This window comes from Trichoplusia ni, chromosome 8 (genome assembly GCF_003590095.1).
Source record: "Trichoplusia ni isolate ovarian cell line Hi5 chromosome 8, tn1, whole genome shotgun sequence".
In the NCBI taxonomy this organism is placed as follows: Eukaryota; Metazoa; Arthropoda; class Insecta; order Lepidoptera; family Noctuidae; genus Trichoplusia; species Trichoplusia ni.
This window is the reverse complement of record NC_039485.1, coordinates 6,481,306-6,509,300: the sequence shown is the minus strand read 5'-3', so window position 1 is coordinate 6,509,300 and position 27,995 is coordinate 6,481,306. Positions and strand designations below refer to the sequence as shown.

General features: G+C 34.6%; 2 protein-coding genes and 1 long non-coding RNA gene across 3 annotated transcripts; all 3 read left to right on the top strand.

Annotated features, from left to right (window-relative positions):
• The first annotated feature begins 94 nt into the window (after positions 1-94).
• Positions 95-9,134, top strand: LOC113496607 (proton-coupled folate transporter-like). Its single transcript, XM_026875879.1, has 9 exons — positions 95-445; positions 700-937; positions 2,856-3,149; positions 4,150-4,302; positions 5,133-5,325; positions 6,014-6,115; positions 6,653-6,790; positions 7,715-7,798; positions 8,797-9,134. The coding sequence occupies exons 1-9, from the start codon at positions 399-401 to the stop codon at positions 9,063-9,065; spliced, it is 1,518 nt and encodes a 505-aa protein (XP_026731680.1). The 5' UTR covers positions 95-398; the 3' UTR covers positions 9,066-9,134.
• Positions 9,135-11,672: 2,538 nt separating this feature from the next.
• LOC113496726 (uncharacterized shell protein 22-like) lies at positions 11,673-12,350 on the top strand. Its single transcript, XM_026876043.1, has 2 exons — positions 11,673-11,760; positions 12,006-12,350. Exon 2 carries the CDS (start codon positions 12,007-12,009, stop codon positions 12,265-12,267), a length of 261 nt encoding a protein of 86 aa, XP_026731844.1. The 5' UTR covers positions 11,673-11,760; position 12,006; the 3' UTR covers positions 12,268-12,350.
• An 8,475-nt stretch (positions 12,351-20,825) lies between these two features.
• LOC113496501 lies at positions 20,826-21,372 on the top strand. The gene is made up of 2 exons (XR_003400826.1): positions 20,826-20,931; positions 21,110-21,372. It is a non-coding gene; the product is annotated as an uncharacterized LOC113496501 (long non-coding RNA).
• The last annotated feature ends 6,623 nt before the right edge of the window (positions 21,373-27,995 follow it).

Here is a 27,995-nt window from a genome sequence, read left to right as displayed (position 1 = left end):
GTTCCAATAGATGTTGGTGTAACACATCGTTAGCACACAGTTCGTTATCGTAACCCTCCTGGTATCAGTGGGTGCGTCGAGCCAATTGCCGTAATCGAAGCAATTTGGGCTGAAGCGATCCTCAGTGCGACCGCGGGTCGGTACCCTCACCAACGACGTTCATTGTGCATACAACAATGCATCGCACCCAGTTCAGAAAGCTATCTCTCCATTTGACTAAGCACTTTGTTTCGAATTTGCAAACAGTGTGTTATCTTATCGGGTCATATTAGAAGTTGTACATCACTGGGCACACGCGTCCGTGTACTGTGATGCTAGCTCTCATGTGTTCGTGATATATTCTGTGATTTTTATTTTATTTAGTGTTTTTATTATTTGTGGACATTTTATAAGTGAAAATGAATGAAGGAACGGTTGATGTTCATGGTGAATTGGAACGATTAAGGTTGGGTTTTATTTTTAATTATTATCTATCATTTTGTGTGTACATTGTTTTTAAACCTTTTTATAACTTGTGTATGAGTACTGTTTTCAACTAAAATATAGAGTTGGAATTAATGTTAAGGATAATTGGAACATTAATCACTGTTCAGTGTTAATTTAGTCGTTGTTATAACAATTTCAAGTTATGTATAACTTTCGTAATCAATTAACACTTCAGCAACTCAACATTGCAAAGTATTGTTTCTTTTTGACTAGAAATCCTGATGCGTTAGAGGAGGAACAATTAAATGCACCAAGAAAAAAATCACTGAAGCCACCATGCCCCGAAGAACTTCCACCGCAGAAGTATCGAATCCTACTCGAGCCAGCTCTGGTGGGCGCCATGATAGCCATCAATTTAGGTCAAACTTCTCTACAAAACTTCTATCTACAAACTGCTTGTACAGTAGATCTAGGAATAGATTTAGAAGTCTGTGAAAAAGGAGAAATGGAGGTAAGTTATAAACATCTTTAAAATTACGCTTTAAGTGCCAAAAAATCATTTCATGTAAATGTTGTTCGGTATTTCATCTAGTTTCATGAGAATATTGGTCAGTATAGGACACAATACATAACATTGTGTACACATTTGGTAGATGTGAATGTAAAATGAGCTCTATTATTTGTAGAGAGCAGTAATAAACGTTTTGTGTAAGTAAACAAGAACTATAGAATGTGACTCTACATTTTTTATCGCACATTACTAATCATGCGTATACTTTCTAATTGTAAATTATTTCTGTCTAATTCATTGCTCTATAATACAAACTCTGTTACTTTACGGAATATTGTAAAAAAAACTCGACTCTACCGAGTCTCGATATTATGACCGTGAATATTATCAGGTCGGTTAGATTAACGAATACTATCACAAATTTATCTTTTGTTAGAAAAATAAATAATCAGCCGAGAAATACAACTAATGTTAAACCCATTCATGGCCAACAAATATAAATTTTAGTTTTAAGAGGCTTCACGTTTTAAAATTTGTAAAATACAATAAAACATACAAATTACTCATGCATAAGTATAGAGTTTGATTATATTAAACTTAGCCTAAGGTATAAAGGCATTGATATTCATTATAGCAGCATGTAAAACAATCAGTAATAAGTCAAAGAACCGTCAAATTTAGAAAACCCACATGCTCACATTGCCGAGATAGTTACCAGTTTGCTACGAATAGCTACTACGTTAGCAGAGCCAATATTTAAGGAACTATCATCACCAGTAACACTTCACACAGTTTACTTTCTAATGGTTGTTACATATATAATTAGTTAATGCAGTATTTACAATCAAAGTGCTAAACAATGTTTGTTTGTTAGTTATTGTTCTTTTCTTCAAACCATTACTTCAACACCACGAATTGATTACGTATTTAGGTTCAAAACAAGTTTCAAATTGTTGTTGACAGCTACCGAAACTTAAGACTTCAGCTGACAAAATTTATCGTAATTTATGAATAATAACGATGATATAGAGAATTCAAAACTCACAGATTGCTTCCTTACAAGTGGTTGTCAGACAGATAAAAGGAGAGCATGGATTAATGTCAATTCAATGTCAAGTGCAAAACGTTTGCTGCTATTGACACGACTCTATTTACATCGTTAACACTGAATTATCGAAGTTTGAAGTAATGTACAGTTATTTTAAATCTTGATGTCCGATGTTGTTACATTAATTATTAAACAAACATTAGGTAACAAGTCTAGACGGGTAGTAGATAAGTAAGAACAGCAAACATTGGAAAAGAGAAATTGATAATTCACGATAAGTTATAATCCTCCTTTTGTAATATAGAGCCCATTTAAATCAACTAGATTATCCAATATTGTATTAAGGCTATTGTAAGGTATATTGTTCAAATGTGCACCATGAAGATGTATATGCAATATTCAGTACAACATTTTTTGGTAATATGAACCAATGAGTGAGTTATCTCGTTTTAAATTGTTTAGAAAAACTTACGTTTCAAAAAATATATCTACCAGAATATTTGCTTTCAAATGTCTGGTAGATATAGTCTAGAATAATGAAGAACAAACCTTATTGCCCGACTACCACTTATGTACTACATTTATACACATAAACCATTTCTTAAAAATTGTTCTAATGCTTCTAAAAAGTTAAGAGTAGAACAATATCACAAACAGTAGGAAATTTAATTGTCCCAGCTATAGCAGCTCGAAACCACTAAAGCATTGATTTTCAGCCATCCCTCCCCCTTACACAGCGATCCCTTATTAGTAAGCAGAAGTACTGAGATAGCAAAACAAACATTCTTTTTTTCAAACAGATACATTTAAAAAAATCCCTATTTGCTAATGTCCTCTTTGCAAACACACATTTTTGTTTTATCATTTCAGGCTGAGAGTCAAATGGTAGTATCAGGAGTGAACGTCAGTAGAAGTTTCATAGGATCTCTAATATCTACGGTAGTGTTACTGTTCGTGGGTCCATGGAGCGACTGCAGTGGTCGCCGGAAGCCTTTACTGATCCTACCGTTAGTTGGAATGAGTGTGATGACGACTGGAGTGTTACTGATGTTGCTGTTCCCTGGTGCGTCGACGGTACAAGTACTTTATGCTGTCCAGTTGCCGATGTCACTAGGTGGGAACTTTGGACTGTTGTTAGCAGCCGCTTTTAGTCATATAGGTGATGTAAGTATTTTAAGAGTATTATTTTTAATTTTAGATTCGTTTGAAAATTATTTTCTTAACAATAATTAAGGAGAAGTTTTGGAAAATTTGGAAGGATTTTCACAAAAAAATAACGAATTAGAATAAGTATGTATCGAATTTTGACTACCTGATGTTTCTTAAGATTAGGTCAAAATGAACACATGTATGCCTAAAAAAGCTGGCGTAGCTTTTAAACGAATGCAGTCATTTGTGTTTCAGGGTAAACCTACTTTAAAGCAAATGTCACCATTCCCATTATTGCATTTACTAGCGTTCATCGCATAATCCTTATTGAAAATGAAACTGGGTCAAATGCTAGTCTTTAGGCATCGGTCGGACGACCTCATTGTTTACCCGACATAGCACCCACGGCTCAGCATAAATACGGAATACGAACACATTAATGCTATAACGACCTTGTCCCGATAAAGTGTGGAGAATACTAAACATAATAACAACTTTATTAAGGTATACAACCCACCTGCCTGTCTTAAATAACAAAACACACGCGAATATTGATATTGTGGTAGGCCATTGCAGCTCTATATTATGTAGTAATTCAAAATATCATAATTGGTACTGAAAGTAGTCGCAGTCATGTTATTTCTGGGAAAGCAGTAACATAAGTTTTAGACGGTTGGTCAGAAACTGTACTGTCTGTAGAATTTGTTCAGGACCAAAATCGTAAAGGTGTTACCTGTAACACTTCATTTCTAAAATAACTGCTAGGTACCTACTTATATTGTTACTTCTTATAAGGTTTAATTCGACATACCCTTGTCATTTCACTGTAGTACTATACATGATATTTAGCATTATTACGCCTCTCCAGAGCTATAATGCCTCTAACATTATGGTTTGCTCTATAAACAGCAAGTTTGTATGTGCGCCGTACCGACCATTTCCCTTCAAAGTTCTAGTCGATGAAAGGACAATGATTCATGAATCCTTATAAATTCTAGTTTCGAAATGTTTGCAGGTGTGCTTTGCGACGGGTCGTGACGTCACTCGAACTATGGGCACCCACCGCGCCGCCATACAAATAGCCCACGTGGTGGGCGCTGTAGGAGGCCCCCTACTCTACCGCTACCTCGGATTCTTCGGTGTGTTTCCACTTGTTTTATTTCTACAGGTATTTAAATCTATATATACGTTTACATTTATAAAGATCTATTGAAACGGTAAAATGAAAACGACACAAGCATATACTCGTCGACTTTTGTCCTCCTTACCAACCTAATTTTTTCCATAGTATCTAAGCATGTAGTATCGTCTTAGTTCAATATAATAATAACACCTATCCATAATGTGATCGGTTTAAAGTTTTAAACACCGATCGTGGATTTTAGAGGTACAAAATACTTAACAATAAATACAAAAAAAAAATGACTGTAAATAATTTTTGACACCATTTAAGCATGAGAAAATTGTAGAGAAAGCAGTTTGCCCATTACTTCTGAAGAACATGTAAAGATTCAAAACTACCTGACCTAGCATGCCTGTATTTAGGCAGACCAGGAATATGCGGTTGATACTACTGCTGACTCAGGGATCGATACGCGCGAAAACATTTTCTTTGCTTTTCCGTTCGGTGGAGTGCTTTCATACATATACATAAAACTTTAGAACTTGCCTAACATTTAGCCTGTTTTCTACACCTTAAAATATTACCAGACCTTGCAAATATTTTAATGTTCGTGGAGGCATTTAAAAATTAATGACTTATATATGTCGAGTAGAGCTGAATGGATTATTAAATTAATGACGAATGACGTTAAAACAATCAGTTTTTTTGGTAATTTTTATTCAGCTTTTGAAATATGGCTAAACTTAAGTGTAATTAAGTATAATCAAAAACTGAATATTGACCCTATCATCACATAAGCCATGTTGTCATTTTTACTCTACATTTCATATTCTTTTGCTGCATGTTTACCTATAAAACTGCATTTAATGTTTCAGCTATCATCTCTGGTGTACGTCATAATCGCTGTGAAGGATGTTAATGTGAACATAGAGAACAAAGTTTCGGTATGCAACTGGAAGTTACCATTCAACGCCGTGCACTGTCTGATAAAACCAAGGGATGGCCGCAAAAGAATGATCATATTCCTCATGTTAGTCGTCACGTTGGGAGACAGGATGTTATTGTCTGGTTCGTATAAAACCCATTCAATATATCGAATACTCAATTCGAACATTTTCTTATACAAACAATTGTACGGAAGTGCAGCTCTACATATTTAGTAACATGTATTTTTACTAGATGGCGCTGCATGTGCTAATGTTAGTTCTTGGTTATTTAAGTTAGTTCTGACAGTACAAACTAGATGTCGTTACTAGAGTAGCGTACAGCAGTTTAAAAAATTGAGAACATTATTGAACAAAGAATATGACAAAATTCTAATTCATTTTTTTTTATTTAATTTAATAAATGCGGAAAACATCACATATGTTGTTAAAGCACTTGTGTTATGGAATTCAGATACAACGAAGGTACCACAAACACCTAGACCCGAGACAATGTAGAAATGTGATTTTTTACATTGTCCTGAGCGAGATCGAACCCGGGACCTCAGACCTTGAAACCGATGCGTACGCCACTCGACCACGGAGGTCGTCAAAATAAGCACAACAGTTTTTTTTTCGAAATTTAGAAATTCTTACACACTTCTTTTATCATAACTTCCGATCTATGAAGTTACAGTTGTTTAACATTCGAATACTAATTCATTCGGATAAATTGCAAGCTAATGCGATCTAGAGATATCTTCGGACACTTAGTGTGTTGCGTAAGAAGAGTAATTAATACAAGCATGTTAAATACTTATGGTTTGTTACAGCGGAGGTGCTGATTGCTTACATGTACTACAGGTACAAGTTCCACTGGAATGACATCATGTTTGGTTCTTTCCTCGCCTACAGAAATATCGTCAGTTTTATCGGTAAGTAAGGAAAAATATTGTTACAAACAGGTACTGAAATATAATATGTCACCCTCTCTCTTTTCATCAAGACCTTAAGGTGAAAAGTACGGTAGTACATGCGCTCGTAAATACGGTGGTTTGACGTAGTACCTATTTAGGTTAGCATTTTGGGTATTATGGAAGGAGCTGGAGGAGTCAATTCCTAATATTAGAATATGGGTTAGGAAAAACGATCAACCAATGTCATTATCCGTAGAAACATTTAAACAGAAGAGAGAATAGAAAACAGACTCCTTGACAAAAATATTGATTACAATATATACTGAAAAACAGAAATAACATAAGAAGTACCGAAAAACCTTACAAAACGATCACGGCTAAAATAACGAGCAACACCGGGAATGGGATGGTTGACGCTCTTTCTTTAATGCTACATGTTGCAGTGAACTGCGAAACGCTCATAAATTGTCTTGCAGACTACTCATTAATTTTTTTCAGGACTTAGGCCATTGTAGAGCAAATAAAGTAGTATTATGATGAATGTTTAATGTACAGGTACGCTGCTAATCCTGTCGGTGTTGAAGCGTCGGTTGCGACTGGCGGACGAGACTGTGGGCATGCTGAGCTGTGTCTCCTACATCCTGGCCACCACAGGACTCATCACCTCTACCATGACGTGGTGTGTGTTTATGTGTGAGTAAAGATTATTTCATTTGATTTGAGAATTCCGTACCGAGAATTGAGCTTAAATTCTAAATATGTGGAATGCTTAAAATATGTGGTCAATGATTAATAAGAATAAAAAGCTAAATAAAACTAGGGCGCTGTTAAAGGACTGCAGTATACGAAATGTTAAAATCATTTTTAATCCTATACGCCATGTACGCCGCGCGCCGGCCCGCTGTGGGTTTGTGCCTTAATTTTCTGTCACGTTGTATTTTATACTTAGTATTTGAGTGTACATAAACTATTAAAAAAATAAACATCAATATTCTAGCACTATAAGCTATAAACATTAAAATCTGCAAGAATAATCAATATTGTGAAACTAGGTAGAGGGAAATAATCAAAGTTTCAATAGATAACACCAATAAATCATTGTAAGCCTTTAGTGTGTTGTTTGTTGATTTCCAGACGTGATTATACATATCATGACTAACTGAAACAGAAAGGCGATAAATTGAAAACTCTTTTATGTAGAAATTCTAAAAAAAGTATTTTTTTTATGTAGAAACGAATTTGTGAATTACTTCTTATTTAACTAGAAGCGTTTTAGAACTTGAAAAAACATAATGACGATTGCAATCTTCATTTGGTAAAAAACCTTTTCAAAACACCCTTAACCTTTTTGTCTATTTTGTCGGTTTGCAATTATGCTTACTTATGTTCGAATTGTTTTTTTTCCTTGCATATATATCATTACATATTTTACCTTTACATAACCGTAATGTACATTCTGTCGGCGGCGTAGTAACTATACGCCGCTGCTACGCCGACGTCGTAGACATTTCAGATAACTTAATAAAATAACTTTATCTGATATTAAAGTCTCCTAATATAGGTGTATGTCGTTCATAAATCCTAATTAACAATATTAACATTTGTTTTTTTTTTCAGTGCCATTGGTCGGAATAATCTCACAAGGCTCACAGGTGGTACAAAGGCCCATTCTGAATAAGCAGATATTACCAACAGAACAAGGTAAATTCCCCTTAAATTATCACTAAGAAATAACTACGAAATAAGCTGCTAACATTCCACCGGGTCTTAATATTTTCTACAACGCATTCAAAATTTTAATATTGAGAAAAACTCAAATGCTAATGGCGTCTACTTACTACTGCATAAACATCAACAGCTGAAGACCGCAAAGTCAATTAATGCTGATTATTCATTCGGGATCAATTTTTATACGAAACATCACGCCATTATTAGTTAGCAATTCCTAATCACGATTGAGATGATTGATCCATTATTGGCCTTATCTGTATATGCATATTGATACTATAAAAATGTCATTCATTCACGTATAAAATGATTGAGTAAATATCTTAATTTGAATAGTCATCATGTCGATAGGTAGGTATCTAGTTTTTTGTTATTAGTCCTCTACTGTGACAAATGTAACTATTTTGCAACTGTGGTTGTAAATTTGCTTATTTTTGAGGGATATAGGTTTAAAATGAAATTGCAAAACTATACTTACTTTCATTCTGCAAATGGAATTTTTTCATGTGACCTGGGGCCTGCAGTTATTTTCAGTTCAGTAAAGTGTAAAATACAGCTCCTTGAGGCTTCTATAAGCGAAATTATTTGTCTAAACCACTTGTTTTTAGGGTTTCGTATCCAAAGGGTGTAAACGGAATCTTGTTATATGTCCATCCGTCTTCATTCAGGCTGTATTTCAAGAACCGACAGCTAGTACTTAAACTTTTCGCAGATGATGTGTTTGCTGCTATACCCGCGTACCCACGAATACTAAAAATAAACAAACAAATATTCCCATCATCATCTTTATTCGTCACCTTACCGATTTATTTGTCTTTAGTTCGTGAGGGAAACTTCATTGTCAAGAGACCAATACGAAGTGGACCAGTTTTCTTTATTCATTTCGACGCCTATGCATTGAGCTCCTTCCGTTATCATCTATGCTTCTAAAGATCTCAATTGAATTGATATAATTTTTATTTCCTTTTCAGGTAAAATCTACAGTGTGATGGGATCTCTAGAGTCGGCGATGCAAATGATGTCATCGCCCTTATATTCGCTACTCTACAAAAAAACTGTTGCCGACTTCCCCGATGCTTGGTTACTACCGGGTATCACTTTAGCTTTCTTCCAACTGACATCCTACTTTGTGGCAAGAAAACTTGGAAAGTCAACAGTTTTAAATAAAAGTGCTCCCGAGGTAGACCCTGAAAAGAATATTGAATTTAAAACAAGAAATCAATCGAAAGAGTCAGGGTAGTAATGGTGTAACATCACAGTATAGTATAGGAAGTATTTTAGTATTAATAAACATTTTTTTTTTAAGATCTGTTTATTTTTTTTATCTTTCAGGTAAAAGGTCTTAGGTACTCACATAGTAGGGACATTTTGGAGGATTTAAAAATCATCTTTGTTGATGCCTATTGAATCTGTATCTAAAACTTTTTTATTGAGTGGCAAAGGTCACGCCCTAGATCCATCGCGGTACGCGTCATATCGCGGGTTCGATCCCCACATAGATCAAAAATGCCAGTTCACCTTTGTGCATGTGAACTGAGGGTCTGTGAAATCCCCGCGACACAAGGATTACAATCGTTACTGCGGAACGCGTTTAAAAACACAAGCTAAACATAATCGGCTTGTCTCTATACCAAAACTAAATGGGCATAAGGGATGTCAAGCTCTTGGACTTTTTTTTCAAAGTACAAGAAACTTATAAGGCTACCTATTTTATTAATATTAATGATGCAAAGAAGAAAACTAATGTAAGAAATAAAAACTCATACGAGGTGTCACATACATTTTTAATTCACTTCAAAAGACTACCTCAGCAATTTCAATGATTAGTTACAACATAAAATTAGAAAATGACAATCACGCGACAATATATCTTTGAAAAGAATATCTTGATTGATCGATGTGAGTAATACAATTGTTAGATATATGGAGATATTGTCCGAATATTTAAGGAAAGATGTGTATAATACTAATTTGCACTAAGATAAGCTTTGCTTGCATCATTTGACTGTGAAAACTGTGCCTTATCAATTAAAAATTCAGTTTGGCTCCGGTGTGGTTCTTTTTAATTAGGAAATTCACCATTTCCATTTCACAGATAATGGCTAATGTTGATGTTTAAACATGTTTTCGTCACTCTCATATCAAATGAACATGTTTATCATGATCGTGCTATCAATACATTATCGCACAGATGATCTCAATTCTGCTACGTGCTTGCGATAATTGCGTAACCATCGATACGATTCTATCCACAATCTCCCTCAAGAGATTCCTTCAATTTAAGCGCTTTATTTGAAACAAGAAATAATTATTGTTAAAACGCTGTTAGTCGTAATTTAATTGTGTTGTGTTAAATGTTCGAAAGTTTATAATGTTGAATTTGAATTATTTGAAATTGGAATAGAACCCTTTTAAGACTCTCTCTCTCTTAGGTTTTGTGTGAAGCTTATACTGCAATGACGTTACTTTTAATACATCAAAATAGAAAAAAAAACTACACGCAATAGGATTTTTACACCATATCAATTGTGGTAGCATTCCTGTTTGACCCTGGACTATACATTTAAAGCATTCCATTCGCTTAACTGGTAAGAGTCGGACACATCCCTTCGATTTCTGCAGGACCAAGGAGATTCCCACTGTCGATGTGTGATGAAATGCAATGCACACGACTTTGCACGGATATTCAAGAAAGGAAGAAAGTCAACTAAGACTTCCGCCAAGTTAAAAAATGACCGGTCGACAGCAAACAAGTGAAGATTTTTTTTTCTGAGTTTCTTTCTAGATTGTAAAGTATTCAGTACCGTAGTTTTACACGACTTTGCCGAGAAATTGTTAATTGTCACCCAGACGGTTTAACACGTAATTTTCATTCACGTTCTTTCATGGGAAGAAGCTCGGTTCTTTTTAAAGGCTTACAGAGACATAGATACGCAGATTTCCCGTTGAGACCTTTAATCTGTGGCATCTACCATGGAATATCCATCCCCTCCCCCTGCAACAGACATGGGAAATTCAAAGTAGAAACAAAATATTGTAAGTGGACTTAAACTTATCTTCCTATACATGAAAACGTAAATGAATTGACAGGTAATGAATCGCCAGCTTAGTAGTTAAGCCCCCCAATATATCGACACGATAGAGAGAAAAGTCCAATCCATTGAGAAAGACTAGGAGCAAAAATTCTTTCACCGTCAAGGGTCACAAACTTGGAGCTGGTTTTCTTGTTCTTATGACATCTTGCACTGCCACAGACACATACAGCTCCAGCAACTAATCTTAGCTGACTACTTAAGATAAAAAAGAAATAGAACCTCTATCTATGGGGTATATAGTCCCGTTGTGTCTAAATAAACTTGAAGATGCAGAGCAGATAGACCTGCAGTTACATTTTTTATTTATAAATCAAGGTTGGGAAAAGCTAGTGAATATTGAGCCTAGTATTATTTCCATAAGAAGATAATGAATCACATGAACGAGCTATTATTGCTAGCCATTAGTGACCCACGGTAAAAACCTCCTTTCCCTTACACCATTTATCCCGAAACATCAAACAAAACCATACAACGTTATATGTAGAAATCAATTTAAAAAGCAGCAAACACTGAATGTTTACACAAATCATAAAACTAACTGAACCGACTGACAAATCAAATTTGTTTGAGTCAACCCAAAACCTTCGTCTGGTCCCATTAAAAGGAAATTCCATCACATTCAGTATGTAAACATTTTGTTTATTTGTAAAATCACAGACAACGCATCGTCATCTGATATGTTTTGAACAAAGGAGCGCCTGTCAAAATCTATACGTTAGTGTGCGAATTATCTGATAAAATTAGCTATAAATGCTTCCCTCGGCAATATCTTCACATCATATTTACTAAATCATTTAGTAAAACAACAAGTGTGTTTTATAAATAATTTTCAAAAATCACGTAAGTAAATTTTTGAAGTTGTTATCTTCGTTTTTGCAAGAGTGTCCATAATTTTTTCAAGTGTTTCCAAAATTCTCCATCATCTAGTAAAAAACAAGATTTTGTTGCGTAATTTCAGTGTTCCAAATGTATTTTTCAATCTCAAATAAGTGCTATTATTTTCTACATTTTGCCTTTCTAATCTATGTAGTTTTACCGACTGATTTTAATGTACACTTGGATATTAAATACTCACTTCTTTACAGTATGCAACGTCCAGGCTTCAACCAAGGTTTCCCCGGTGGCATGAACAACGGCATGCCGATGCAGCCAGGCGCGCCCGGCGGCCCAGCCAGGTTCAACAACCCTGGAGGACCAGTGTACGCCCCCGGGTATGGCCAGCCTATGCCCGGACAGCAGCACCCACAGAACTTCCAGCCCAACGCCGGCTGCTTCATGCCCGCCGCTGCCATCCGCAAAATCAGCAACACGATGCCACCACAACAGTTCAACCCCTCCTTCCAATAACCTGCCTGAATCTCCGCCCGAGTTATATTAAGATGTTATGTTAAGTCGTAGTTTAAGTTTAAACATAAATATTTATTAGCTACCTTTTGTCTTTCATTTCCAATGCTTAAAGTTTCAGTTTAATCAGCACATTACCTTATTTATATGTTAAATAGAAGACAATAAACCTTTGGATCAAAAGTCTTGTAAAAATTAATATTACCTTGAAGTTAACATTATTTTAGTACCATCTGTCCGATACAGAAAATGTTTGCCCTCAACCATTCATTAACCTTTGTGTAGGTTACCCAAAATATAGATGTTTTTCAATACATTAATCAAAGCATCAGAATTTTATCTTAGATGGAAAAGATAAGATAATATAAACAACGCATCCGCCTTCAGATATGGTTAATTTATTACTTATTATCAGCCGATAAATATTTAAAACCTATAATATAATACCCACTTGCGGTCTCTATGTGATAAATGTTTAATCCAAAGATGTACAAACACTGCTACCATAAAAACGGCGACTGTCGTCTGCTTATCGAGCATCTAAATATGCTGTGGTTTGTTTTACCTTAAGCACATTATCCTGACAACGTTATGACAACATCTTTACTTAAGTGTTAATGCTTGCACTAAATGCCGGAATATATCAATTAGTTTTTTAAGAATCCACGAAATAAATTAATATTGTTTGAAATGCAATAGTTTCTTTGTCTACGAGGGAAACCCAAAGCCTTTTCTTTGAACCAAGTGTCATCTCTACAATCGTAAACAGCAAGAGAATTCGCTAGAATGTAGGGAGATGACATACCAGACCATTTATTTGAGTGTTTTCTACTGAAGTAATTATGATTGTAGAATTGCCACTGGGTTGTATGACAAATTTCTCTGAGCGCTAACGCCAGCCGATTTAATCCTTCGTCTTTGCTCCACTCTGCTAAATTTGACGACTAAAATCGATTAATCAAACAATGTGGGCGAAAGAACGTGTCTTACAGTAATCTGCCTGCATTGACGCGGAACATTCAGAATCATGACCAAATATGGAAAATTAACCGTCACGATCGACCACGCAAATGTGCACGACATTATAAAAATAATTTAGATAAGTATTGTTATCACAGCATTTAAATGGCTGTAGTAAACCGGTAATCAACAATACGGATGATGACATTTATTTCAGTATCTCTCTTATACTTTAATGCATAATAATAAACACGTATTTTTTTTGGCCCGCATAATAAAAGAAAATAAAGTGACGTTACACTGATACTTACAGGTACACTTTGCGAAACCTTTACGTCACAAGCCTAAACTTTAAAACAGTTTATCTTTTGATTTTTTTGTTGGTCAAATAGTCAAAATTAGTTTCTTATATTTTTTATTCATCTATCTGACGGACCAAAAATATTTTTAATTTTATAACATTGTCATCATCCCTATTTGCATCAATTAAGTTTGTGTCTTTAACCTACAAAGCGCTGCTTCTACCAATTATATGGTAGGAAAGCGCCAAAATCATCAATAACACTAAAACTAGCACGTGTTAAATGTCATGAAGGGTCCAGTTGATCTTTATTGTAGAAGTTATTTATTTATTTATCTGGGATAACAAACAGCAGTATATTACAAAGTAGGAAAAAAATATAAAACTTACAATAAAAGTAACAAATATACTACTCAAGACGCTATCCACAGATTAACATACACAATAGCCACCTGTTAGCAGATCTAGTTATAAAAAGAGAACTTATTTTACTTTACTTACCTATTTTACTTATCTTACTTATTATTCTTATATATAATATATATTTTGGTACATACAATCGTTTTCTACAAGAATTTTCGATTGATGACCAAAATATAACATCTACAGTTGCAGCAATCTTGACTTACTGACTGGCTCTTCAGCGCTGCGTAGTATTCAACATATTTTACTTGCCTACGCTACTAATTAATTGAATCAAAGTTGTGCATTTGTCCTTATCTGCCATACGTAGGCCATCATACGATAATGTGAGATAGTACTATTAATTACTAGGAACTACTTAGCGATTGAATTACAATACGCGCGTATTCATTCTTAGCCCAACTAAAGCAAAATACTCCTTCTACGCGGGCGTTAATCAAACTGGCGACACGTCCGCGTCAATGCTTTTGACGTTGTGACCACTCGACTATCCATCATTTTGAATAACTGCTCGAGTCAGTACCATTTTTTAATTGATTTATAGTTTAGAAGTGAGACAAGGCTCTACACGGAAACAGAAACTAGAGTCTCTCTTTCGCGCCTCCATCAGTCTTAAGATGTGCTGGTATTCCCCCGATTATCGTGTTCTACTACCATACTAGTCTTATCTTCCAACCTTAATACCTTGTTTAAAAACAATGTTTGATTTTAATATTGCTTACTAGCTTTTCGCCCGCGGCTTCGCCCGCGTCGATGTCGGTTATATCGCGATTCCAAGAGAACTCTTCAAAAGTCCGGAATAAAAACAATCCTATGTTCTTCTCAAGGTCAACTCTATGTCTGTACCAAATTTAATTAAATTCGGTTCAGTGGTTTAGACGTGAAAGCGTTACAGACAGACAGACAGACAGAAAGACAGACAGACAGACAGAGTTACTTTCACATTTATAATATTAGTAGGGAAAGTAGCAAAACATGCCCCACATATTGTTTTTATATTGATTTTGATTTGCTTATCAAAGTCTCTTATCTAGACGTTGGTGATTAAATGAAAGATGTGAAAGTACATTTTATACCTTCTAGAAGGTCTATAAGCGAAGCGAATGAAGCCTGATTATACTTAGTATTATCATGTAAAATAGCGACCAGCTCCGGCTTCGCACGAGTGCTTTTATAATTTCTTGTGTCTTCCACTCTGAAACTCGTACTTGTATCTCATGATAAAAAAAAATATTTAAGTTTAGAAAAATATTTACACCCAAAAAATTGACACAGTAAATTAACATTAAAAGTCAGTCATATGCTGTTGCGGACTTTCTTGTAGACCTTTCGATGCTGTACAATATTGTAGAACATGATGTTGATCTACATTTCTCGTAGCATTACTGGTCAAGCCAGCTTTTGGAATTATCAAAACATTAGGAAACCTCTAAAATTGTTTCTCTACTATATTATGCATGCTATATTATTTTATACTTCAGAACCTGCCTCTTGAATCAATCTGTCTATTAAAAACAGCATCATTATCTGCGGCGTAGTTTTCAAGAATTAATCATACATAGCGACAAAGAGACGGCCGCCGTGATCGTTTGATAATAATGTACTGATATTTAGTGTTTGTAACAATTTGAATATTTCGTTAAAACGTAACTGGAAAAACAGTTGTTACTAATACCCTTTTCACTATATTAACTTCCATAGCAGTTTTTTTTTTGTTATTACAAAGGTACAGTCTTTTACAAATTTCCTGTACAAAACACCTTCTTACGAAACTATCTATGACCCAATTAAAACTACGTACTTACTTAATTATTTTAGGAAGTCGTGATTGCGGATTATAATATTAAGCTTCTTATTTAAATTAATGAGTTTTATCAAGACTTAGTGAACGAAAACGCTTATTGAATTAAATGTACTGAAAACAATATCGTAGAAAACTACATCTTGCAAATATACCTATAAGAAATCAGGTTTAGAAGTTTTCCGATCTTGCTGCGTTTCTGTTGCTAGAAGTTACAAGTCTATCGCGAGTTGTTCCTCAGTTGTTGCCCAATGGAATCGACGTATCGTGGGTCCGAACCCGCGTAGGTAAAGCGTTGGTGAGCTGCACAAATGCTTGTCGAAGTATTTGTGCATGTGTTTTGAAAGATTGTGAAAACTCCCGCAAGACAAGGATTAATTTCTTTGGCGCGATATGCATATTTCTTAACGAAAACATAAAATTTAGAATTATCACTGTGGGGAGCGTGTCAAGTTCTATTCTCATCCAGCATAATTATAATGTGCTCGTCCTTAGTGTGGCAGTCTTAAATTAAAAAAGAAAAGATACAACAAATCGGAAAAGGCGACAACGCGTTTATTGCTACGTTTAAGAACGCACGTAAATCTAAAATCAACAGTTTATTTTTATACAAATAAAATACTATCGGTCCTTTTACCATTCAACTTATCATAGTACCAATAAATACTTTCTAAAAATAGCCCAGCTTTACAGTTTCATGAGATAATTCGGTTGATTGTAGCTATAAATATTCCTTTGATATTACTTATCACCAGATTTGGTACCTAAGCGGATATTGTCACATGGTAAGACAATAATAATATTAATATTTATTACTGTATATAAAAATCATCCTCCCCAGACGTGAAAAGTGAGTTTTCATATTGTTATCAATGTTTGAAGCATTCACTTACATTAATGTTATGTAGGTATTTTCAGGTTTATCCAGGTTTTTTTTTAATTTCTGCTTCACAAAGAAATGTCAACCTAGTGTGGCAGGGGATTCCACAAAGAATCAAGTTGCATGATTATTCATGTAACGTTCCATTACAACACATAGATACCCAGACACAGAACAAGCATTTGTGAATCTCAAAAACGCTTGTCGTTTTAATACGAGCAAATCATAAAATGAGCATTTAAATTTCGATGCAAAATTAAATCATATTTTCCTTTAAATCAAATAATCAACCCACTTTCCGTCACTCGTGTTTTTTTTTCTTTTCACGTAATTAATATGCGAGTATGTGCCTAACAAGGGAGTTTTTTAATTCAAATCATATTTTTACAGAAATCTGTGGGTATGAAAGGCTTACCCAAGGCCCGCGATATTTACATGCATAAAAGAAATAATTCGATCTCAATAAAATAATTGGGATTACTTCAGATTTACAATCGTATTTAACTAATACGATGGTAAATCTGAAGTATCTTAATGTGTTGAAGAACAATGACGTAACAAATTTTCCATTAATATGTACGATGTTTTTCCTGTATGAATGAATTCTAGGTGCGATTCTACGTAATACCAGATTACGAAACTATTTTCGCCGAAATACCTGACTTGTGATATCTAGCATGTACATATGTATCTGTTTTCATAAAGCGAAATCAGCTTTAGATATACTAGGTGATCCTCATACCTATATATACATATGAGGTAATTGCTTCAGTGAATATTGTAGAGCAATTTAACACAACAAACAAACCATCCGATTCTGATTGATTTACTAATAAACAGCGAAATTAATGCACTTTGATCTTGTGTAGAAGAAAATGTAGGAAACATAAGTAGACTAGGTACTTGAATGAACGTTTAAGTAGAAAAAAATGTTCAAGTCTCTACCAGGAATTTCGGTGCATCTGGATAGGTTTATGAGGAAACGGCACGATACTACGGTATGCAGTAAGAGTTAAAAATCTACGGGAGTTTTTTGCTCAGCAATGAGACAGTATGAATAAAAAGTTCTAGATATAGGGACATTACAACCCAACGCTACAACACAAAAACTACGAAAAGCAATAGGAAAAATCTAGTATATTACTCTAAATTCTCACTTTCACTCACATGTGTGTGTTCATTATCGCAACCCATTGCGACAACCAATTCTCAGGATGAGACAACGTAGAGTTGCAAGCACCAAAGATCTATATCTCCTAGCAGTGTATAGAATAACGTAGCTAACGTCGGCAGTATGTACGTGTAAATTATCAGCTAGTGAGCCTGCGAAGCTGAGACCTAGGTAATTTAAGTCGATGCAAAACCAACACATCCTTGTTTTTTGGGAAGGTACACGTTACGAGCATCTTCCTTTTTGGTGAGGGAGCGGATAATATCAGACTCTTATTGACTTAAACTTACCGCCGCACCTTAATTTTTTGGTAATGCGTGGAAAAACATAGAAATATGACAAATATTGAATCCGCATCCTAACACCGTGCTTTCAGTGTGTTCCAATCTCAGTAGGTTTTTACCACTAGAAATAGATATTATATCATAACAGCAACATGCCACTATCGCCTTTGTACGCCACCTAAAGTTGATTCATGGCATATAGGTGTGATGAAATAGATGTTCATCTATTTATTAAAATTTTGTAATAGGCGTGACTAACATCATTACATAGGAAATCGATATATTTCGTTATTAAGTCATTGGAAAGTATTTTTATCTCGGTCTTACGATTATCAGATCTACTGATATCTGAGGGCATGAATCTAGGAAAGAAGTCGTTTTCCTTACATACTTACTCTACTGCTTACTCGGTTCATTTGTTAGATGCTGTTGATTCGAATTTAGACAAATATGATGTGATTTATAAATCTATACTAATATATAAAGCTGAAGAGTTTGTTTGTTTGTTTGAACGCGCTAATCTCAGGAACTACTCGTCCAAATTGAATAATTTTGTGTTGAATAGACCATTCATCGAAGAAGGCTTTAGGCTTAAACCATCACGCTGCGACTAATAAGAGCGAAGATACAATGGAAAATGTGAAAAAAACAGGGCAGGTATAAATCATAACTTATATCTTCTACCCACGGGGATGAAGTCGCGGGCAACAGCTAGTTTAGATATATGTAGGTTAAAGGAAACAAATTGGGATCTAAGCAAAAACTCCTCAAGTATTAGGTATCTAACACATTATGCCTATTTTTACAGAAAAGGCAGAAAATCTCCTATTCGTTGAAAACAAAAGTTCAAAGGCAAATCACGGCAAAATAATTTATTGCAATTTAGATAATCTTATTGAAAATCTAAGATCATTAATGAAGATAAGAATAATATCGTTTATATTAGCTTGGTGCCTCCTGAAAATACATTAATTCGTTGCAACTTGTTTCTCATCAATCATTTAATTACATTTATATTTAGTTTGTAAATTGGAAATTGCGATATATCTATCGATAAAATAATTCTTTATCAAAGATTCGAGCTAAAAATAGACAGATTAAAATCCGAAAGGAAGTAATTTGTCCAAGAATGTGTAAATATTTTTCTTGACTCGTCCTAAAAGTCACAGTATTACAGATTATTTTTACTATATAATACAAAGACAGTATTGTGTAATGACATATTTTAAATGCTAACCATCGGGTATCACCTTAGTTCATTACAAGTACATTTTAAGCAATGCTGTCATGGTGGAATGAAAAAACTTAAGGTCAATAGTATCTTGCGATAAAATAATGTTTGCAAAATTGACATCACATTATGAACTCGTATATGAGTGTATAATTTGGTAAAGCTTCCTAATGGATCGGGATTCAAATAAAACTACAACAATACAATCAAAGCAATTCCTTATTTATTATTTAATTTATTACCGTTGGTTTAGTTGTGCCCGTTCACTCATCCACATAATTAATTTCACTTGTATAATTCTGCAGTATACAACAAATATTGTAGAACGAAACATGCCTTAAGAGTTTGTATTCCGCCATGGGGGATCTCATTACTGCATGGAGCATGAACCGTTCAGTGTAGATCCCCGCGTTGGACACGCATTTGTGTGAACCACGCATGCTTGTTCTGAGTCCTGGCGGGTTTGTACGTGAGACTTGAATGTGTGAATCGCAGTATTGAAATCTATTTTCTAATTTCGGAATCATCGAATTAAACTACAATTGCTCTGTTAATGTGCCCACATTTCCAGATAAGAATAATAAACAAAATATTTGCAATTATAAACAAATTTCCGTAAAACATGTACTACATTGACTTATATTTTATGTCAATTAATGCCGCATTAAGCAGACATTTTTATTAGTAATCAGATAGTGCAATTAATTATGTAAAGATTAGGATTCCACGAAAATTACTCATTATAATTAACAAACAACCTTGTTGTTGGCCGGTTAATTAATTATCTAAAGAAGATAGTACATGTTTAGTAAATATGTGAAACGTTTCCGTGTTTTCCTTAAAAAGGAATTGGCTTCCGAAACGGCTGAAACAGTCGAATAAGGTTTAACAGAGCAGCAAATCCCAGCTCTTAAACCAGTCTAAGAGTTTAACAAATGTGTTTAAAACAACCTTAAAAGTCACTTTGTTTATTACCCTTCTCATAAACTTGATCTTAGTTACTTTATCAACGTATGGTAAATACAAGAATAAGGTGACATATTAAAAATAAAATATCGGCTCCTACATGAGGGACTGGGAAACTTGCCCTAAAAAGAGAAAAATGGACATAGTGGGACAACATGGGATTGCAATACTAACTATCAGTGCCGTATTATCCATAAGGCACTTTAAACCAGTGCCTAGGGGCCCACAATGACCAGGGGCCCACCACTATGACTAGGGGCCCAGCACTCTAGAGGAAATAAAAAAAAATTAAACCACGGTAGAAGCCCACATTATTGACACTATGCGTTTGAAAAAAAAGCCTCAATAATTTACATCACCTAAACAAACAAAACGTACAGAACCTTAATAAGCAACAATAACAAGGTCCAGAAGTTTTCAGTTGACCGAGTTTCCAATGGCATCGATTTAATCATGAAAGAGGTCAGTGAATGATTCAATCAGATAACACACGCGTTGTAACATTGTTTTGATAAACATTTCGCGTCCTTATAAATACGCGGCGCAGTCGCTTAACACCAATAACTCATTTGAGCGATACAAGCAAGGTTGTTCTAAGCAACTTCAGTGGATTTTAATTTTTATTAATATCATACTTTAATTCAAAACAAGTGAGTATTATTTGCTTTGTTTTTGTTCTTTTGTTTTTCTTTTCCACCTTTCGTTTCCTCCCTCATACCTTTGATTTCTAAGATTTGTGACCACAATTTAATTTATTATACGTAGTCTTACCAATCCCATCGATTTCACAAGCTTCATACTTATACCTATGTGCCCCTTCTTTTTCAGAATGCAGCGCAACCCAGCCTTCGCTTCTGCTACCAACAAAGGTTACCAGAACTACTGCATATCCCCGAGCCCTTGTGTCGGCCCTCCAAGGAACCATTACTACCCAAATGGACAGTTCGTACAACAGCCATCCTTCCAACCGAACACGTGCTTCATGCCCGCTTCTGTCATCCGCAAAATGAGCAACACAATGCCACCAAATGGCTACGGTCGTCGGTTTTAAAGTCCTTTGAGTTCTACCTCTTCACAAGCTCCTGTAACAATACCATGAAAATAATGGGACGACAAGAACACAAGATTTTTCCTTACAAAGGACATACAAGTTTACTCCATTGTCACTGTAGAAACAAGATGCCGAAATACATATTTCGTAGATGCATCCCACCTATGTGACAGCAAAATTATAGTCGCAATATTTCTTGGTACGCGATAGTCATCAGCTAACCTCATCGGAACCTGTGAAAAGGAGATTAGTTTATTTGGAATCTCGAGTAGTAATTCGACTTGGTTACCGTTTACTGCTGGCTTAGGTTAAATTATCTCGTAATATTTATTTCTAAGTTTATTGTTAAGTTTATGTGGTATAGTCTGTTTTAAGTGTACGTTTTGTTCATTGTCAAATGTTTCAATGATTTCTTTTGTAATACGGAGATGTTTGTAAATAAAAATATTAAAAATTATATTTTCTTCTTATTAAAAATTACCTTTTATTTAAGGTATTGGATGCTCAATTTGAATGGTTTCCCTAACCAAGTTACCCAAGCATGGATAATGGGATGAGTTCGACACTTACTGGATGACCGGGGTTTTTAGATAGAGAAAAAGAGAGGAAGACATTTTCCTATCTCATTATTTCTATTCATCCGTAGCCTAGCCTTAGGGCATAATATATAATAGTAATAAAAATCCTCTATAACATAAATATGCACGAAATCTTCACATTCACAGTAAAATCCTTATCTTTTTAAGAAAAGCTACTAAAGAAAAACTAGAGAACTACTTTTTAGGATCTAGGAACCACCTTGAATATAAACCGGAACCAATGTTTATTTATAACTTGGTCTATATTGCGCATTTGAATTAGGACAGTGATAAAATATAGTGTAAGGCCAACATTAAGGACAGAATAGAGATAGCTTACGGATTAACGATTGTTTACTCAATTAAAAAGCCTCTATTGAGCGATGATAGTGAAGTACCTTGTAAGGACAACCTTGCGTCAACCTTGCTACCGTCTTAATTGACTCATCAATCTTGATACAGCGATATGTCATATTTCCGTGTGACCTGCAAACACAGGAGGACAAAAACAAAGTATTTATAGAATATTATTTTTGCTCTGCTTCAAAGAGGTGGATGGTTAGATGCGGGTGGCGGGGATGGGATCTTGTCCCCCGGTCAGCTAACAGGTCAGTTCAGGTCAAACTTGTCCTACGTCCTTATGAGGAGTGGGGTGTGGGTTTTTTATCCCCTAGAGCACATAGGTAGTGATCCCCTGACTGGCTTAAACAGTAAAAGAGAAATTTTATTCTGTGAAAGAGATCCTATCAACATGAATAAGTGGATAGCATTTCGTCATTGGCATTGACAATCATCAAATGCCACTACAATTTAAAACAACTCAGGACTCCCAAAAAAACAGTTTTCTGGACAATAACAAAATTATCAGTATAGCAGTAATTATAAGCGCAGTTTCCTACAAATTCTTTACGAGTTTAACACCACAGCACCTGCTATTGCATTAACTCATTATTATGGAATCCTTGGCTCCGGAACTAGGTAACAGCTATCTATATGCCCAGTATCAGATGTGTATTACCATGCAGTGATTCATGTACATTGTATGGGTATACTCATTGATTATAACGATAACTTTTTATCAAATATTTTTAATTAGTGTGTAATAAACATGTGGGATGTGTGTAACTATGTGTGGAGTGTCTTCACTTCACGTGTGCCAGACAGCGTGTTGTCCAAACTCTTAATGTTGGTACATACACGTGATAATGATTCGTCCATTTAGTAAACTGATTGACAGTCACCAAGCAAACTATCTAATATGGTATGATGTGATATAATGTTGTTTCATTATCAGGGTTCCCAATCATCAAAGATAAAACGGATTTTAAAATATTGAACTTTGGTGATACTGGCGGATCATATGATTGAAAACACGGCTGCCGGTATTAGGAGTTCTAAAGACAGGACTGTTGAAGTTGTGAGAGCAAGATGGAGCATTACAAGTATTATTTTTAATTATTAAATCCTTTAGGTATTGTAGTTAAACAAAAACACACATTTAATAAACCCACCAAACTGTTATGACCGTTTGACGGCGGGGATAGCGCTCATTATTACATTTTATAAATATAAACAATTTCAGAACATTTGGGGACTTACAAATAAACATTAAAAATTAACTTAAGCTTGTAGCACACGGCATGCAAGCGGCATTGCACTGCAACGGTATGCAGGCTGATACAAACAATTCAGAACATGATTATGATTGTATCTACTGAAAGTTTATAAGAACCTAATGCCCATTTGATTACAGTAGGCGATTTTACATAGGTACTTTAATTGAGTAATAAACAGAAAAGTTTCTAAAAATAAATATTTTATCTTGAACTTTTAACTATGCGAAATTATCTTCATTATCATTGTTTATGGCCGTAAGTAGGATTTGTAAATGTTAGATACTATTATAATAAATAGTATTCAGCTGGTGATAACCTGTTAAAACACTATCTTCTAGACTGTAAATCAAAGGTTGTAAATTCGAATGCGGGCACCCACCAATGTCATGGCACATTTAAGTAATTATCGCTTCATTGCACCGGAGAAAGAAAATATCTTGAGAACAATACCACAACTGGTGTGGTTGGGTTAACAACCCACAACACCACAACTTGGGTTTACTATCTTCTGAGGCCTACTCCCGCGGCTTAAACTTTGATACCAGATTTTGCATCAACCAATCGAAACTAATAAAAATGCTATTAAGCTGAATCAGAGAAGGAAACAGGCCATCCCATACTTTTAGGTAAAATCAGATGAAGGTACGAGAATATGCATTTTAACATATTGTTAACAAGACAACAACGAACTTTACAGACATCACAGGTGGACTAGTAGCTGATTTTATCCACTGTGCGCTACGTGTCGCGGGTTCAATCCCTGAGAAACCTGAAACTGAATGTTTTTGTGCATGTCATTTGATTGGTTTCTAAATAACCTCGCTATACAAGAATTCAATTCACTTTTGCAGTAGTCATTTATTTACTAAGAAATCAACAAAAATAAAAAGCCCTTTGGTCAAGATGACTCTACAAAGGAATTAACGTTAATTTATTTTCTGTACATAGAAATTATCCACTTTTGAACCCGGTTTTCTTATTTCTTTTAGAGAGACAAGTAGAGACAATAAAATTTTTAGAAAAGGTATTCATAATCTATTCAAAAAGAGATTTGATACATATCATTAAAATAGCGACAAGGATATTTTTTAGTAAATTTAATTATATGAATATTAAAACGAACACTACACAACTTGGCAGCAAAACATAAGTATGTGGTATCTAGTGCCTAAACTTTTGTCAAAGCAATGATACTAAATTGGATTTGCTACCAACTTTATAACATCCCTTTTAGTTTATGTTGAGCAATAAGTAGTAAATGAAAAATGTTTAGTATTTTGATAATTGTTTGCCTTAAGGCGCTAAACGAACCTACCTTCCTATTACTGGACCAGTTATACTTAAATTTTTATTTCGTTATTAGATTTTCTATCTGTCTATATACAAGTATATTTGAAATTAAAGTGTCTGTTTATAATATTGCAATATCCATTTTTATAACTCACGCATGGTATTTTTTTCTGTCTGTTTGCTCTAGTTTATCTTTGAAACCAACGGACTGATTTTGACGGGACTTTTATTGAGAGGTAGCTGATATAATAAAGAGTTACTGAACTTGCTTTTATTTTAGAAAAAGTACTTTATTTTAGAGACTTAAAGGAATATTTGTCATGTTCCACGCAGACAAAATATATGGTTTGAAAACGAATAAATATGAGAAAAACGACACTACGAAACTAGGCCAATGTTCCCTAAAACTATTGTTCATGGTAGGTTATTCTTCTCTTAGTCTAAAAGGTGCAGAATAAGACTAAGGTGTAGAATACATATTAACAAAATACTATCCGCATCTGTAGCTATAACCGCATAAGTGAATCGATCACAGGTTGAGCTGTGCTTGACGCGGTTGGTCCGTAGATGGGTGACCATCTTTGTCATAACGAGTTCCTGCGTGTTTCGGAAGGCACGTTAAATTGTGGGTCCCGGCTGTTATTCCTACATCTTTGACAGTCGTTACAAGGTAGTCAGAAGCTTTAAAAGTCTGACAACCAGTCTAACCAAGGAGTATCGTGTTGCCCAGGTAACTGGATTGAGGAGGTCAGATAGGCAGTCGCTCCTTGTAAAACACTGGTACTTGGCTGAAACCGGTTGGACTGGTAGCCGACCCCAACATAGTTGGGAAAAGGCTAAGCCAATGATGATCTGTAATTATAAAATTACAAATACAAGTGAAACTTGTTCCCAGTCAAACAATTTAAACGGTTCTTTAGGGAGTTTATACCTAATCTCTTATGTTTTTTTATGCATTAATTAATAATAAAAACTGTGATTTGATTTTTGATTTGACTTACACTCAAAGCTTGAAACTACTAAGAATTATAATGTGTTTTTATAAATTAATGATAACCCAACTTTTTTCGTTTAACATCGATGGTTTAAAATGCCACTCCCTGCCCGACACCACGAAGGATAGACTAAGATAAAGCAAGAAATATTTTTGAATAGATACTTAAACAACTATTTCAATTTCAACCTATCCACCAACTCACTGGTCTATCGCAAATAGTATTTGTATATTATACCTATAATTCTTATAGTGAGCTTTTTTTCAGATTTTCTTATTTCCCCAAAAAAAACCAGTCCATTGACAAAATAAAAACATCAACTCGCCATCTTATAAGCTTAATTCTTTAAATATATAATTTCGCATGGTATATACATAATAGTCTTGTAAGGTACCCATCAAGGACCTATCCAAACCTGCGTAACTCAATTCAATATTCGATAAAAAACAATTGAGAACATCTTTTGACATTATCTTTCACCGTTTGACATATTTACCTACACTGGTTTTTACCAGTGATCTTTTCGTACAGTCTAATCTGTAGCTAACTGTAGAATCGACTAGTCACGTAAACCGCACAATGCAAACACACATATAGCTACACCTTGTTTTCTCCCGCTATCAGATAACTGTGACAGGGAAATTCTGAAAACCACTTAGGTACATTATTCCCCAATGTCGGAAAACCCATTTGTGAGATTTTAATCTGATATTAAAGAATGATTGGCTGGCTACATGTACATTTTAAGGGTGCTTTCTGGTACGAAAAGAAAGCAGATTAAAAATATACTTGTTTTAAAGTCCAGGGCATAAGGCTAAAGGGCTCCGCAACTTGATTCTTTTTTGTATCTATATTGTTTTGTTATTAAGGTAGAGTTGACACTGCAGAATCAAACCAAAGCTCTCAAATATAACAATATTCTACATTACAGATAGTTTTCATTGTATTTATTCTATTTTCATTATTACCTTGTGTTTCATACTAGAAAACTGAAAATAATGTATTACGCAATATAAAGATTTATTCGTACGTTCTTTCTTTTAAGTAATGTCGACGGTTATAAAAAAAGCTTGCTTTGTTCACTAAGTACCTAATATTTATTATTCTTACGTAAGGCAGTGAGCTTGATGTTGAAGCTTGCTAAAAACTTATGTTTTAGTGTTCGTCTATCGAAAAACTTTTCCGTAAACAGTGCTCGTCCTATTGTTTATATCCCGCTGGAGTTATTCAAAAACATAGAAAGCTTTATTATGGCCAGTTAAACGAATAAATCAAAGTACAAACTGTAAAGCCTTCACAAAATAAATATTCGGATAAATTTATTTTTTATCCGAATCGGTTGGCTTTAGTATTTCACTTTAGCCATGGTGTGGATCAATTTGGGATTGGCATGTGAAGTAGCAAAACTGGCCATACGGTGTAAAGAGATCTAGGAAAAGAGACAAATTTTAATTGAAAGCGTATTAAAAGTGTATTATTTAATACTCATTTAACAGCATCTAAACTGTTTACCGGCACCGCTCAGCCATAATGTACAATTGTATATTATGCGGGCTGTTGGTTGAACGGTGGTTGTTAGTTATTTACCTGTCCGGTAAGGTTGGTGTTGTATAATAATATGAAACAAATAAGTAATAATAAATATCGGCCGATTGCCAGAAGCAATGATTTGTCATTTGTTTTTAAACAACAAGTTACAGCCTGCTGCCTGTACGTGTTATTATGATAGTGATCAGTGTAACCTTCATATTATAATGACTGAATTATTGATCGGAAAAAAACAAACTATTTTGGAAAGATTACATACTAAAACAAGCTCTTGACAGAATTCAAACACTGAAGAAATCTCTTTATTAAAAAAAATGTCTACTAAAAATTTACTTTAAAGTGAAATTGTAGTAAAAAAAATTGGGATGAAGATCGTTTATATACATATTATATACTATATTGTGTACTCGAGCCATAATAATTATGTACGGTACCCATAATATGCAAAAAAACTTACGACTGTCCGGATTCATTCCGGGAAATTCCATTTGATACCGGAAGGTTTTCCCAAAACAAGACAACAGATAAAGAAACAACGAAGAACTCTGAAAATAGATAGTATGTGAAGTACATCCTAGCGTGTATTCTATTGTTAAAATAATATGAAATGTATAAACTCTGCAAAGAATTTCAGCG

Coding starts and splice junctions, on each gene's coding strand:
- LOC113496607 (XM_026875879.1), top strand. CDS start 399: ATGAATGAAGGAACGGTTGATGTTCATGGTGAATTGGAACGATTAAG. Junction 938..2,855: donor GTGAAAAAGGAGAAATGGAG/GTAAGTTATAAA, acceptor TTATCATTTCAG/GCTGAGAGTCAAATGGTAGT. Junction 4,303..5,132: donor CACTTGTTTTATTTCTACAG/GTATTTAAATCT, acceptor TTAATGTTTCAG/CTATCATCTCTGGTGTACGT.
- LOC113496726 (XM_026876043.1), top strand. CDS start 12,007: ATGCAACGTCCAGGCTTCAACCAAGGTTTCCCCGGTGGCATGAACAAC.